Source organism: Nannospalax galili, unplaced genomic scaffold (assembly GCF_000622305.1).
Source record: "Nannospalax galili isolate Female #2095 unplaced genomic scaffold, S.galili_v1.0 scaffold888, whole genome shotgun sequence".
Taxonomy (NCBI): Eukaryota; Metazoa; Chordata; class Mammalia; order Rodentia; family Spalacidae; genus Nannospalax; species Nannospalax galili.
In genome coordinates, this window is record NW_008357921.1 from 1811708 (window position 1) to 1826158 (window position 14451).

The 14451-nt window shown below is 50.6% G+C and overlaps 1 protein-coding gene across 4 annotated transcripts in view; it reads right to left on the reverse strand.

The window, feature by feature from the left end:
- Positions 1-933: 933 nt before the first annotated feature.
- Wscd1 (WSC domain containing 1) overlaps positions 934-14451 on the reverse strand; it is a 43854-nt gene continuing 30336 nt past the window's right edge. For all 4 annotated transcript variants that reach the window (XM_017794998.2, XM_017794997.2, XM_008855657.2 and 1 more), the window contains 4 exons: positions 8544-8703; positions 7507-7671; positions 4462-4662; positions 934-1908 (listed from right to left, as the gene is read on the reverse strand). In XM_017794998.2, the coding sequence (XP_017650487.1) occupies positions 1556-1908; positions 4462-4662; positions 7507-7671; positions 8544-8703 (879 nt within the window). In that variant the 3' untranslated portion in view covers positions 934-1555. The remainder of the gene's footprint in view (positions 1909-4461; positions 4663-7506; positions 7672-8543; positions 8704-14451) is intronic.

Here is a 14451-nt window from a genome sequence, read left to right on the forward strand (position 1 = left end):
ACCACAGAGCACACAAGCTCCTCTGCAGCTCATTTCTCATGTCTGCTCATCCTCTGCAACTCGTTTCTCATGTCTACTGGGACAGTCCGTTCACCGACCCCATAGTTGGTAATATGGGAAAGAAGGGGGCAAGGGGCACCCGTCACATCCATCTTCTCCCTATTGCCAGCACAGAGGGCTGAGTGGTAGCTGGGGACTATCTTAGTATCTTACTGTCCTTCCTCCTGAGGAAGGAGATGGACCAAGTGGGGACAACGTTGGCTATAAAATCAAGGCAGCATGTGGCAGAGGAAATGACCCCACAGCAGTGACAGGAAGTGTCTGAGTGAACGGAGTGACAGGGGAGGCTCTGCTACCAGGGGGCGGGCAGGGGCTGTGCCAACCTTTCCAGGAGTCACACAAGCACTTTTATTTTTGGCAGGGTCAATCTTGTCACTACATAGCCGAGGATGACCTTGAATTCCTAATCTTCCTGCCTCCACCTCCCAAGTGCTGGGATTTCAACAACCGGTTTGCATAGGACTTCTGGTATGACCCCAGTGTGGGACTCCGCAGAGCAGGAGCCTGTTAATACGTGTGGGCAATGGGTTAGCAGTGGCCCCAAGACACCCTCCCTAGGGCCTCTGATGCCCTCTCTGACCCTTTCCTTGGGTCTCAAGCTCTCCTGGAGGCCCAGCTCTGACACCATCCCCTGGTCTTCACTCTGCTTCTGGGACAGGGGTGTGACTCTCCAGTTTTCCAAGATAGTCAGAGGAAGCAGTAAGGAAGCCTACTCTGAGCTGCCCTGACTTTGTTAGTTGGAAGGAGGTGACAGAGTTGTGAGGTAGCAGTGGCTTGCCCTGAGGTCAGGGTGTATACTCATGGGGGCAGGGTTAGGCTCCAAGCCATCTGCTGCCACAGTGCCACCAGTCCACAGAGAAGAGAGAGGCAGGGTCACAGCATCTGCAGTGCCAAGAAGTCACAGCAACACATTTATGGGATGTCAGATATGCAGCCAGGGTTGCACATCCATCAGCAACAGTCTGTCCACCAACCTCCATCCCGACAGTCCCCACTGTGTCCTTTAGAACACTATTGCCCAGCCTGGCAGTCCAGATCCAAGGATCCTTGGCCCCTTGGACCCAGGAAGCCCAGGGCCTTAAGGAGCCTTGCATGTGTGCGTGTGTGCATGTGTGTGAGCGCGCACGCAAGGCAGCCAACCAGTCTCTGTAAGCATACACCCTGGCACCTGTGTGTATGCATCCACATCTGGCTGTATGTGCCACAGCTGGGAGTGTCTGGCACATCCTGCTCAGGTGGTTTAGGCACATCAAAACAGGTACTGAGAGTGTGGAATGATGTTTAAGTGTGTCTGAGGATGCATGAGTGTCTGTCTGGGTGAGTTTTGTGCCCAGGTCCCTCTGCACACTAGGCAGCACCCACAAGAACCCCCCCCTGCTGACTGTGTACTAGCAGCCATGTGTCCCAGGGGTCCACGGGTCAGTGTGTCAGAGCAGTGTTCAGCTGGGTGGTATGACTGTGGCTTAGTAAAAGCAGGTAGCCAGGCCAGAGCCTATCATCTGGGCACATACTCCCTAGGCAACCCAGCCCAGTTGTGGTCACGTAGGGCTTGGTCCACTATCCGGATGTAGCCGTTGATCAAGTCCTTCATCTCGGGGGTGAAGGGCTCCTGGTCATGAGGGTGCCGCCCGTGCCGTCGGAAGCTGCCCTCTTTGTTATTCTCCACACAGAGTAGTCTCTCCTCGCTCACAGACACGTTGAGGAAGGCCACCATCTCCCGAAGTGTGGGCACCAGGCTGCGCCGCAGCTCCTCGTAGTGTACAACCAGCAGCCGCTTCCCATATTTAAGCCAGTCCAGGACGTGCGAAGACCACCATGAGGCATAGCTGTTCACAAAGTCTGGCCATTCTGTGACAGGGAGATAAGGGCGGAAGTCAGAGGTTGCCTCTCCCTAGACTGCTGGCTCTAGGGGCCTACTCTGGAGAGAGGTGCAGGTAGTTTTTGAGCTCTCACTGGCCAGGACTGACCCACTTGGCTCCCCATGGGAACAAGGCTCTGTGGGGGTCCAGTGTGAACAGAGTTCCTATCAGGCCAGGCTTGGAAGAGTCCTAGGTCTGCTTGGGAGACGGTGACCTTGTGTACCAAGTTAAGATTAATATGGCCTGTCATGCGCCAAGCAAGAACTTACATCTCCCCTGTATGCTGTGAATTCCTTGACTTCTGGGACTATTTCTGGACAAGGGGGTAGAGAGGTATAGAGGGTAGGCTTGCAGGCCCCAGGGCATGATGACAGCAGGATTAAAGGTAGTGGGAAAACTGAGCAATGCATCACTGTCCAAATGACTCATGAATACCTTGTCCTTGCCCCTGGCTACTACGCACATCCCATGTTAAGGAGAGGAGCGCCACCAGGGGCTCTACTGCCCGACATCTGGAACCAATCTGCCTGTATCCCTGGGAACAAGAGTCTTTTGGTGACTTGTATGCCACTGGCCTTTGAGGCCCAGTGAGATGAAGATTGGAGTCCTGTGCCAAATGAATGTGGCATGTGATGGTTGCATGCAGGGCTTTGTGAGTGCGATGGCCAGTCTGAACCCACATCCCTGCTGGGAGACTGGACATGGAATGAAGCCACAGCCACAGATGGGGGTGGCCTCAAGCTTTTGCAGATCTATGTCATGAGATTTCCTTTCTAGAACATTAAGAAATTAATGTTTATTTGGGGGGGGGCAGATTATGAGTGACAAAAATTTGTCCCAACTAAGAGTTTCCAACTGGGTGCAGTAGCACACATCTGCAATTCCAGAACTCAGGAGGCTGAGGCAGGAGGATGATAAGTTTAAGACCAGCCTGTGCTACAGAGAGAATTCTAGACCATTCTTAGCTGAATAATGATATCTTGGTCAAGAAGAAAAGTCTCCATAGTTGGGCTATTGATACACCCTGAGTACTGTGGCTTACTTTCTCTAATCTTCACAATGACCCTGATTGGACGAGCCTGATCTCTAAGGTGAGAAAGCTGAGCTCCGAGGACAGGGTTCAGGCTTACTTGGCGTGAGACAGGGCTTTCAAGAGGAGGGATCTGAGTTGAGCTTGCATGTTGTGGGCTGAGCAGCAGTTGATCTCTTGCCACTGTCGCTGTATGCTTAAAGATGGACAGAGAGGGCTGTGGGGAACTGGCCCAGGTGAAAGGTGACTGAGAAAAGGAATGGCTGAAAGCCAGCCCAGATTACCAGTCAGTTCCAGAAATGCAGGCTCACCTGGCACATGCCCTGCAGCAACTGGCCCCATGGCTGCCCTGGACAGAGCTTTAGCTCTGACTTAATGGACATCACCCATCCCTAAACCTGCATCTCTATCAAATACCATTACACTGAACTAGGGTTTAATATACGAATGGAGGGGAGAAGGGCCAGGTTGAACACACTTCCAGGGCAGGTTCTTCAGCCAGCCTGGCAAACAGCACAACTTTAGGAACTGATGTCCTAAACTGATGTCCATGGAGCGGGCTGGCTCCATGAAGAAACTCCTGTGGGGAACAAGCCAATCCCATCCCAAACCAGGAAATCTGGGTGTTACAGATTGTATGTTTGGTAATACCTCCATCCCAATTTACATGTTGAAGTCTCTAATCTCTGATACAATGGTATTTAGAGATGAGGCTTTGGGAGGTAACCTGAGTTAGATGAGGTCAGGAGGATGGGGTCCTTGAGATGGGATCAGTGTCCATACAAGAAAAGGTTCTCTGTCCTGTGGTCACAGAGTGTAATCTACAAGCCAAGTGAGGACCTCACTAGACACTTTGGCTCTGGGCATCCAGCTTCCAGAACCATGGGGAATAAATAGTTATTGCACCACCCCTGTCTGTGGTGCCTTGCTACAGCAGACCAAGCTGACTAGAATGAGTCCTGGCTCTGCCACCTACCACCCAAGCACACTGGATAGGCCAAGTTGTTCTTCAGATTTATCTGGAAAGTTAAGCATATGGTGATTCCCCTCCAGGATACAGTAGTCAGTGGAGGAAACCTTAGGAGGGGCCTGGTGTGCTGGACCCTGAACACAGATCAGGCACGCACACTGCCTCCAGATCTCTGAATGGCCCATGGCATGTGGGTGTGGCCTCATTTTCTAAAGGAGGACCTTGGTGCTTCAGCAGAGAAGGGGGCAGACGAGGTCATGTGCATCCAGAGCTATTCCAGCTCTGTGTGATCCCCAGAATATAAGCAGGAGGGATAATGGGTTTAGATGGCTTCACCACACACCTGGGGGTAGTCAGAGAAGATTCTTGTCCTGCCATAGGGCTAGCAGCTATATAAAACACAGCACTGTGTGGGCAGAGTGGGCTTGGAGAAGATGGGGAGGAAGAGAGCACAAGCCAGGCCCAGAAGCAGCAAGCCCAGAGCTGTGCGTACTGACCACTGTTCCACCTTTCGGTCTCTTGCCCAGCTGTCCTTTGCTCACCTTTGCTCTTCCAGTTGCGGTCGGGTGCATAGCCCAGGTGTCCGGCACATTTCCTGTTGAATTCGGCCACCAGTGACCTGTAGGGGTTCCGGATCAGCAGGATGGCTGAGTCGAACATCTCGATTTCACGCCTGCCGCTCTCATGGGTCTTCACACAGATGGTACGCCGGCTCCGCCAGTGATCCTTCTCACCCTTGAACCCTGCTCAGGAGCAATGAGAGGACCTCTGTGAAGGAAGGCACCCTCTCTCCCACTTAGGGTGATCTTACTTCCATAACAGCAGAAGAGCTGATGCCATCTGAGGGGGTCTGGGATGATTAATGGATGGGGACAGGAGAGCCTCCACAGGAGTGACTCCTGTCCGAACAAAAGCAAAAACAGGAGGTACCTAACAGTGGGGAAGATGGTGTCTGCATGAGAAATGGAGGCAAGTCACCTCCTGTGGCCCCAGGGGTCAGAAAGGCAGAGGGCCTAATTATACACACAGAAGATACACACAGTTTTATCTTTTTCCAGGGAGAGAATTTCACAGGAACATTGTAAAGAATTTTGTGTATTAACTATAACCCAGATGAAGAGACTGAGGTTCAGACCATGTGTGATTTGCCCGATATTACACAGCACCATTGTGATAATGCCACAGGCCTGTCCATGAGCCCTGTGTGTCCCTGTGAAGCCCCCACCTTCTAGTTACCTCCCCAAAGTGGGGCAGAATCTGCATCATTGGTCAGTATCTGTGAGTAGTGTAGCCCCACCTTGGGACCTTACCCCATGTCCTATCACAGATGCCCAGCCTGGTACATGCATAGAGACAGATTATCTACCCTGGACTCCAGGGTAGGTCTAGCTAAGGTCTCATATTCTATGAATGGAGATTTGTCCCCCTGACCAACCTCTCTGCTATCTGCATCCCTTCCTTGGTACCTTAGTATAGTACTGGGCTCTCAGAATCTGAATGACCATGGCCAAAAGGACCAGGCTCCTCCCATCTGTCCCCAGAGGCACAAGTTTCCACAAGGTCACTGCGGCTCTATGGGTTGGACTTTAAGTCAGTGTTGAATGGCAACCAGACAGGATCTGAACTCACCTGGGAGACAGGTGTTCAGGCACAACTGTGAGTGATTGTTTAGCCCCTGGCCAAGCCCCTGAGGGACTATCTTGAATACATGAATTAAGGCAGGTAGATCCACTCTAAAGGAAGGTGGCACCAATCCCTGGGGCTTGGGTCCCAGGTTGAACAAAAAGGAAGGAGTTAGCTGAGTATTCACTGCTCTGCTCTTCCTGACTACAGATGCAATATGACCAGCTGCTTCAGGTCCTGTTGCCTGGACTTCCCCACTGTGCTGTACTGCACCTCAAACTGTGAGCCCAAATGAACCTTCCTTCCTTAAGTGGCTTTTGTTTTGTCACAGGAACAGGAGGAGTAAGACAGCTGGCAAAAAAATTAGACCCTGGATTTAAGCTTACAGTCTCGTAGGAGGCATGTCTAAGCACAGATCACAGGGGCTTATGAGAACACAGTAGGAGAGACCACAAAGTGGGATGTCCTGGAAGGCTCTCTGGAAAGATGCCACCTGGAGTCCGCAGTCCACAGGTCAACACTGCCCAGGCCACCCAGCTCTGAGAACAGGCTCCATAAGTGTTCATGAGCTTGTCTTGGGTTCTTGGAAACAAAATGAGTTCGGCTAGCCTCCTCAGCAATGGCTCACAATGCATCTGTCTCTACAGTAGCAGCAGACTTCTCTGATGCCTGGAAAATGTGACTCTCTTAAATGTAGAAGTAAGGATTACCCACCAAAGCTTGGCACTGCCATGGGCCAAACATCAGAAGCCTTTGCTTTGACTCATCTTGCCAAACATCCTAGAGATGTGGTGAAAGGAAGATTCAAACTGACTAAATGAACTTGAGGTCTGGTGTCTGAGAACCTGGAGGCCCAGATGTCTCCCACTGCTGACAGCTCAAACCACTGTGCAGGCTGGCATTTCATCGCTGGAGATGCCTTATGGGCTCGTGTGTATACCATCACTCTGTCAGTGTTTGAGGGCCACTGGCTAGATGCAGCCAGTCTTACAAGGCTCAAAGATGCACGGTGTGTCTCTAAAGCATTCTGGAGCCATACAAACCCTGAAGCTGGCTACTTCATCTGGGCCACTCAGCCATGTGGACCTCAGCAGCTGGTAAAGGCCTTCTAGGTCAACAGAGTGGGTCACAGCAGCTTGGGTACAGGGGGCCAGCCAGAGAAAGACCACATGCTTATCTAGCCACTTCCTCTCCTGTCTGCAGGTGCCCTTATCATCTCTAGGAAGATGGCGCCAGGTCATACATATGGACAACTGGCTTGAGAAGTTGCTGCCAACCCAGGCGCCTGCCATTCCTCTGGGCTGTTCCTGACAGTATCACCTTTCCCCAAACCAAACTCTGGTTAAGAAACCCAGAGCAAATGCTGCACCACTTGGCAACCGAGAAATACATTTTGCCAAATTTAGATCCACTTGACTTGTCTGAGGGTCTTCGTTCTTGAAAGGCACGCAGACTTGAGCCATTTAAGTTAATTTACTTGGCATAATGAGGCCTCTTATTTCTACAAGGGAAGATAAACTCTGGAAGATTTTTGGACCTATTTTAAAACTGTATTTTGATGATCTACCCTTTTCCTAAAAAAAAGAAAAAGAGAAGAAAAAAAGAAACACATTAACCTAATGACAGAGGGCTCTAAAAATTAAGGGAAAATTCAAGAAATGTTTATAGGTGAAACCAAGCTCTAAGCATTCCACTTTAAATCTCAGACAAGCTTTGCATCTCACAACATTCCTTGGTGTGCTGTCCAGGGCTGTGCCAGCACCCCTAAGCTTGTCAGAAACATCTATTTCCAGGCTCTACCACAAACAGTCTGACTGTGTATGGCCCAGGAGTCTGTGTTCTTGAAGCTTCTAGGTAATTCTTTGTGCACAATCAAGTTTGGGAAGTAGGCCCTAGTGTTCCAAGTAGGGTGGGTTTGAGGGGAGGGTCTGAGGGCTGCCCTTTCTCCACTAGCTGTGACTTACCCTTGTTGTACAGGGTTCCATCGAAGTAATAGCTCCCTGTGTAGAAGCCAGTGGCATGTTCGATGAGGTGCCTTGCCCATGTGTTCCCAGCTCCTGGGAAGCTGGACAGAGCCACAAACACCTTGGACTTGTTAGGCAGGAACTTCCTGTCTGTGCACCGCGTGTCTGAAAATCCACAAGTTACCAACCACAGGGTCATTCACCTACAGATTGGAGTCCTCTGGACGGGGACTGGTGGTTCAAGGTTTTACTTAATAGACAGGAAAACCAAGCCCAAAAAGGTAAAGAGATTTGCCACCTGCATTTTGGCTGTATAGGTCTGTGGCTGGTGATATGTCTATGGCCTCCCATATCCCAGTGGGTGAAAATCCGGTACTCTGGAGACCCTCACCCTGCTCTGTCTCTATGGCCACAGCCAGACCCTCCTGGTACAGTTCAGAGAACTCCAAGTTCTGCTGAGAACTCCAGGTTCTGCTAGGGCAGGACAGGGCTTTTTGAACCCGGCCATACCACACAACACAGTGAACTGAAGTTAGGCTGATTTCAGGCAAGTAAACTTCCTCTTGTAGTCCCTCCCCAGGGGTATTGGCAGAAGCACAAGATGTCACCAGGGGACAGTTGTCCACCCCCCACCCCCACCCCCCAGGCACTAGATAATAGTGGGAATGTTTTTCCCTATCAGCCAGTCCCTGGGCTCAGCTGGGCCAATGTGTTCACCCCAGGGGGGATGCCAGGGCCTCTTCAGGGCCCCTGAACATGCTCCTTCCTGTACCTCCCAATCTGAATCCCTGCATTGTCTCCAGAGCCTGCCTCCCTCTGTGCATCTTACACTGCCATCCCCAGTGACAACTATTTTTCAAATCTACCCTGGCCTCATCCTTCCTTTCTTCTCCACCCTCCGAGAAGGGACACCAGGGACTTTCATTCTTATCTTCCTACCTTGTGGCTGCAGTTAGGCACACTTAACTTCTAGCAGCCCTGGAAGCTCTCTCTGGCCCCAGACCAATGTTACAGCCCTCGGGGGACACAGAGCTTACCTTGTACAGGTGTCTGGTAGACCTCACAGTAGCTGGGCATCCTCTGAGCCTCAGAGGCCTGATGGCACAGTGTGCTGTCCACTGCATCCCGCAGGGTGAACTGGGGGGTGGGGTAGGCACAGTAGCATTCCTGGCCCTGGAGGATGGCCAGGGGAAACTCCTGGGAAAAAGAAGAGAAGTAGGAGGTGAGGGGGTGCGAGGTGATACCTGAGGCTTAGGCATGGGTTGGACCTCGTGGAGGGGCTGCTGGCTGTATGGAATCAGCAGGGATGACCTCCAGCCTCTACCACCAGGCCATGTCCAAGCCTGGAGGAGACAAGATGTGACACTGGGCCTGCAGGAGCTCAGAGTGGGTGGGTGACAAAACACTCATGAGGATGAATGTCACTGTGGCAGATAGTGGGCAGAGTGCAGAAAGCCAGGCAGAACCTGGAACTGGGTCCAGGATGTGGCTAGGCGTTTGGTAGAAGTGACAGAGCAGGGAAGGGATCTGTGAGTCAACCTGTATAGACAGAGCCAGCTAAGCTGCCACAGGGCAGCTCGGGGTGGGGTGTCTCACCATTAGCCAGCAAATCTTGAACCCTGAGAAGGGACCCAATTCCCTTAGCCAGCCACTCTACCTGACATGCTTAGATGATAGGGAGTTTTTGAAAAAGGACAGTCCTTGCTGGGTGAAGAGAGGAGAGACATCTCATTGTGTGGGCCCAGCCAGCTCTCAGGTGGGCTCTTGTTCTCCTCTGGGGCCACCGCACCAGAGTAGAGAGCTAGGTGCTGGCACCCTACGGATCTTGATGTAAATTCTTGCTCATTTGCTGCACAACCCTGGGCAAGATGCTCAGCTTCTCTGAATCTCACCATTGATAAAGGACAATAAAGGCTGATGGCTAGATGAGATGGCCCCAAATGGTTCAGCATGGTGCCTGGCACCCAGGAGACATTTCACAGAGGAATGCATCATCCTTGGCTTCCCTACCACTTTGAACATCAACAGTAGCTCATTCAAAAAAGCATCCACTCACTTCCTCATATGCATCTGTGAGCACCTACTATGTGCCAGGCAGTAAGTAGGACACAACCCCTCCCCATCCCATAAGGAGAGCTGCAGCCCTCCTGGAGCTCAGAGCCTATGTGATGGAGGGAGATAGTGAGCGGAAAACAGTTTGCTGTGAAGGGAGCCACTGCACAAACCTTTTTATTTTTTGCCCACAGCAAGAAATCTCATAAATAAATAAAGAAAATCAATAGCATTTTCCATGCATGGCTTGGTAAAGCTGAGGAACTCAGCATTCACGTTAGATAAGAGACAGTGTCATAGCCAGGGGAGGTAAAGTGGAGCTCAGCCATCAGAGCTGGGAGGACCCTCAGAGGCCCCTGGAACATGTCCCATGTCTCCTACCTCTCTTGTCCTGCTTCAAACTGTGATGCCACTGTGCTTGCTGGGCACAATGGGGTGACAGGCCCCACATCATTTCGAAGTAGACTCCATGTGTGGCTTCCATACTGCTCCACAAAAAAGCCAGACTGGTGGCCTGACCCTTACCACAACACAGATAGCTTTTCTGGGAGCAAGAGCAGTATGGCCCCTGTAGTTCTGGCTGTCCCCTCTCACCATGTCCACATCCTGCCTTGTCCCACAGTAGCATCTTCATTCTAGTGCCACCTCCCAGGTCCCTATATTGTCATTGGAGAGTACATGGTGGCCTGGTGGTGTCTCCCTCCCTCCTACCCACACAGGCTGTGATGGCAGATTGTGCCCCAACCCCCAAACTCATAAGTTCAAGTCCTAACCCCAATGTCTGGGAATGTGATCATACTTGGAAGCAAGGTCTTTAGGGCCAATTAAAATAAAGTCATTAGGTTAAGGTGGCCTGACTTCGGTGTGACTGTCCTCAGAAGAGGTGGTCAGGACACAAGTAACACATAAACCTAGAGATAAGCATCTGAGGACACTGGGGGATGATGCAGACCAAGGAGAGTCCTGAGGAGAAACCAAGCCTGCTGGCATCTGCACTTTGGACTTCTATCCCAGTAACTATGTGAAGGTGGTCACCAGTTGTTTAAGCTGCCCATCCCATGCTGCTGTTGGAGCAGCCTGGGCTGCTGGCTAAGACAATGGCTCTCCTGCTATTCCCTGATCACAGGAGTCAGCCTCTCACCTCAGGGCCTTTGCACCTGTCATGTTCAGCTGCCTGGAATTTTCTCCCCCGCCCATATCTACCTTTTCTCACTTTCTTCAAGTTATCATCTCAGTGAGACCCCCCCCACACACTACTCCAAGCTGCAGTGTCCTTTCGCCGTTGTTGACACACCCTGCTCCTTTGTTGTGAGTGAATTCTGTTGAATAACTCCCTGATGAAATGCTCAGCTCTGTCACGAGGCCGGCATTTCCATCCCCACAGACTCCTCTGTCCTGTCTTCAACATCCCTCCCCCCAACCTAAGCAACCACTATCCTGATTTCGATCACCACAGATTAACTGCATCTATTCTAGAATGCTGTATAAATAGAAGCATCCGGTGTGTATTTTTGTGAGCCTGGCTTCTCTCATTTAAAAAACCATTTGTTAAATCCATCCATGTCATTTTACATGTCAGTAGTTCATTCCTCTTCATTGCCACATAGCATTCCACGTGTGGATGGACCATGTGTTGACACTTTTTGATGGGCATCTGGACTCTTTCCAGTTTTTAGTCATTGTGAATAAAGCTGCTTTAAATACTCTAAATGCAATTTTAAGGATGAATGTTTTCACATCTCATGGGTAAACACCTCCAACTTTTGCTCATCTTTCTCTGTCGCATTTTACAGATTCATGGTATATTATACATTGTATTTATTTTCCTGGTTTATTGTCTGCCCCATCCATGAGGATTTAAGCAGGGAAGGGGTCTCTGCATGTCCTGTGTGTGCTGTTGTACCCTCAGTGCCTAAAACAGTATCCAGTGTGTGGCAGATGCTCAATAAGTGATGGATGAACAAATGAATGAATGAATGAATGAATGAACGAATGAATGAGCATCCACCACCATCAAAGCTGTTGGCATCAAACAATGCTATGTTCCTGGTCACATCAGGGGGGGGGCACAAGGGAGCCTGGGCCCTGTGGTGCTGGGGAGGCTGGCCTCCCTGAGTCCTGGATTCTGCTCAGGCCCTCGGGCTCCTCTCCCTCCCCAGCAGCCTGGGCAGCACTGCTGCTGATGCTCCCAGTATCACAGCCCGGGGCTGTCGATGGGCCACCCTCACCAGTGACCCAAACCTTTCTGCTTCCCTGAGTGGATTAAACTGTCAAGTTTCTGGGTGTTTGCAGAGCGACGGGAGAGCTGCAGACAGTAATGCGGTTTTATTTACAACATAACTGCCCCAGCAACATCACTGGATTTTGAAAACACAGAACAATTTTCAGCCCCTTGGGGATTTCGAGGACACGATTTCCATAAAAATTAAATATTGATGAATCTTATCTCTCTGCCAACTTCCCAGCTCCCCAACCCCCTACCCCCACTCTAAGTTTCAATGAGAAAAAAAGAGAAAAAGAAGAGGGGGAAACAGGTGGAAAGCCAGCAGAAAGAGCAAGCGGAATGTCAGAGCAGTGGGAGGCGGTCAGAATAAGGTAGGTTAGGGGGAGCTGGCCAGGCCTGCATCCAGAAGCAGGGCAGAAGTACAGCTTGGTGGTCTTTATCCTGTAGCGGATCTGAGTGGAAGTGGGCTGGGCCTGACCTAGGAGGGGGTATTTGGCCAGGGTTTGAGGCAGAGTAGAACTCTGTGGTTTGCAGGGAGTCATGAGCATATAGGTGTGGCCTGTGGACAAGGGGCCATGGGACCATTTCATCACACATGGAGCTGGGGTCCAAGCTGGCCCTGGTGGATTCATCCTCTCCATCCTATCCTTTCTTGAGCAGCATTCTCAGCATCTCCAGTATTATATAGAATTATAGAGATTTCAGAGACCACAGAAGGAGAAACTGAGGCTGGGGGCAGGCAGTCAACAGCTCCAGTTCCCTAGCCTGTCAAGACAGTGAGCATAGAAGTCAGCCTACTGGATTCTAAGCCTGAGGCTCTACATCATCCCAGGATATGGTGGGCTTCCAAGGAAACCTGCACACCAGGCCCTTTCCTGCAGACACAGTCCCCAACATTCGAGATACAAAAAGGTACAGGTCAGACATTCAGGCAAATGAACGGATGAAAGAAAACTCATCCAGGGATGCAGTAACTGAGAATGATGCTGTGGGGTTTGGAGAGGCAGTTACAGGTGGAAACAGCTCAAGGCTTGCTGGCAGGTCCCCTTTGGGTTCCAGATCCCATGTGAAGATGAGCTTTGGCATCTCCAAGCCTTGGTTTCATTGTCCATAATGCTCAAGAGTCTGGGGGCTGCAGGTGTGGGTTTGCAGTCGGAGAGAATGGCTTGACGTCTTCATTCATGGGGGAGGATGTGGGGGTTGAAATGATCTCCAGGTACCTTTCAGAGAGTAGATGCTCAGCAACTGAGATTGTTGGAGTGTGGTTAAGCTCAATGAATGGGGCAAGAGGCTTCATCCACAAGGCTTCCAGTACCTTCTCTGGGGAAAGCTCTGACTCAATAGGCTGTTTCCACACAGTCAGACTCAAGGTGCTCACACTGAATATCTGTCCTATGGCCAAGAGAAGAGGCCAAGCATGATGGCTTGGGGCAAAGGTCAGAGTGTCTCCAGGGGACACAGGAGTATCACTAGGGGTGGCATGGCTTTGGGAAAACCCAAGGCCACAGGTCCTAGACCTGCCTGACCAACTCCCAGAGAATACCTTCCCATGTAAGTCAAATACCATCAGACCAAAGAGCTGATGAAGGCCCTCCCAATCACTGGAAGTCGGACCCAGGGCTTGGTGTCCACCCACACAGGAAAGAACCAACTCCTCCTTAGGTGACTCGAACACTCAGCAAAGGAAGGAAAGGAGAGTAAATAACGGGGATCCCAATAATTGCCATCTGGAAAATCACTACTCAAGAGACATTGGTAAACATAAATCACAAGGTCACTGAATCCCTGTCACAGGCTGGTAAGGCATTCTCACCCCACAGCTCCATTTGGCAAAAAAGGATGGCGGGGAGAGGGTGTGTGTGTGTGTGTGACAGGATCTAGTCAGTATCACAAATGAGAAAGTAGTAGGTAGGAACTTGAACCCAAATGGCCATGAGTTCAAATCCTTTTTGGACCAACTTGAGAGGACCCAGATTTGGTTTCCAGCACCTGTGTGGCAGCTAACAACCATATGTAACTCCAGTTCCAGGGGATCTGATGCCATCTTCTGGTTTCCACATGCATTACACACATGTGGTGCACTTACACACATGCAGGCAGAACGCTCATGCACATAAATTAGAATTAAAACGTCTTATATGTGTACATATGGAATCTTTTGCCCCCTGAATTACCTGCTAACGCAGCTCAAATCAATGAATGTGCTCACATAAAAGAAAAGAGAACTAAAGAAAACGACAGAAAGAAGTGGAGTTAGGAAGATAGCTGTCAGTAAAGTGCTTGCTTTGCAAGTATGAGGACCTGATTTCGAATCTCACAACCCAGGTTAAGAAAATGTAGAGTGGTGGTACACACTTTTAATACCAGCACTGAGGAGATAGAGACAGGCGAATACCTGGGGTTTGCTAGCCAGTTAGCCTAACCTATGTGGATAGTTCCAGCCTAGTAAGAGACCTTGGCTCAAAAACTCAAGGTAGACAGCACCAGAGGAACAACACCTGAGCTGTCCTCTGACTTCAGAACACGTGTTCACATATGTCTATGAGCACCTATACACACATAAAAGAAAGAAGGGAGCGGAAGTAAGGGAAGAAAGGAATAAGGAGGAAGGGAGGGAGGAAGGAAGGAAGGGAGGAAGGGAAGGAGGGAGGGAGGGAGGAAGGGAGGGA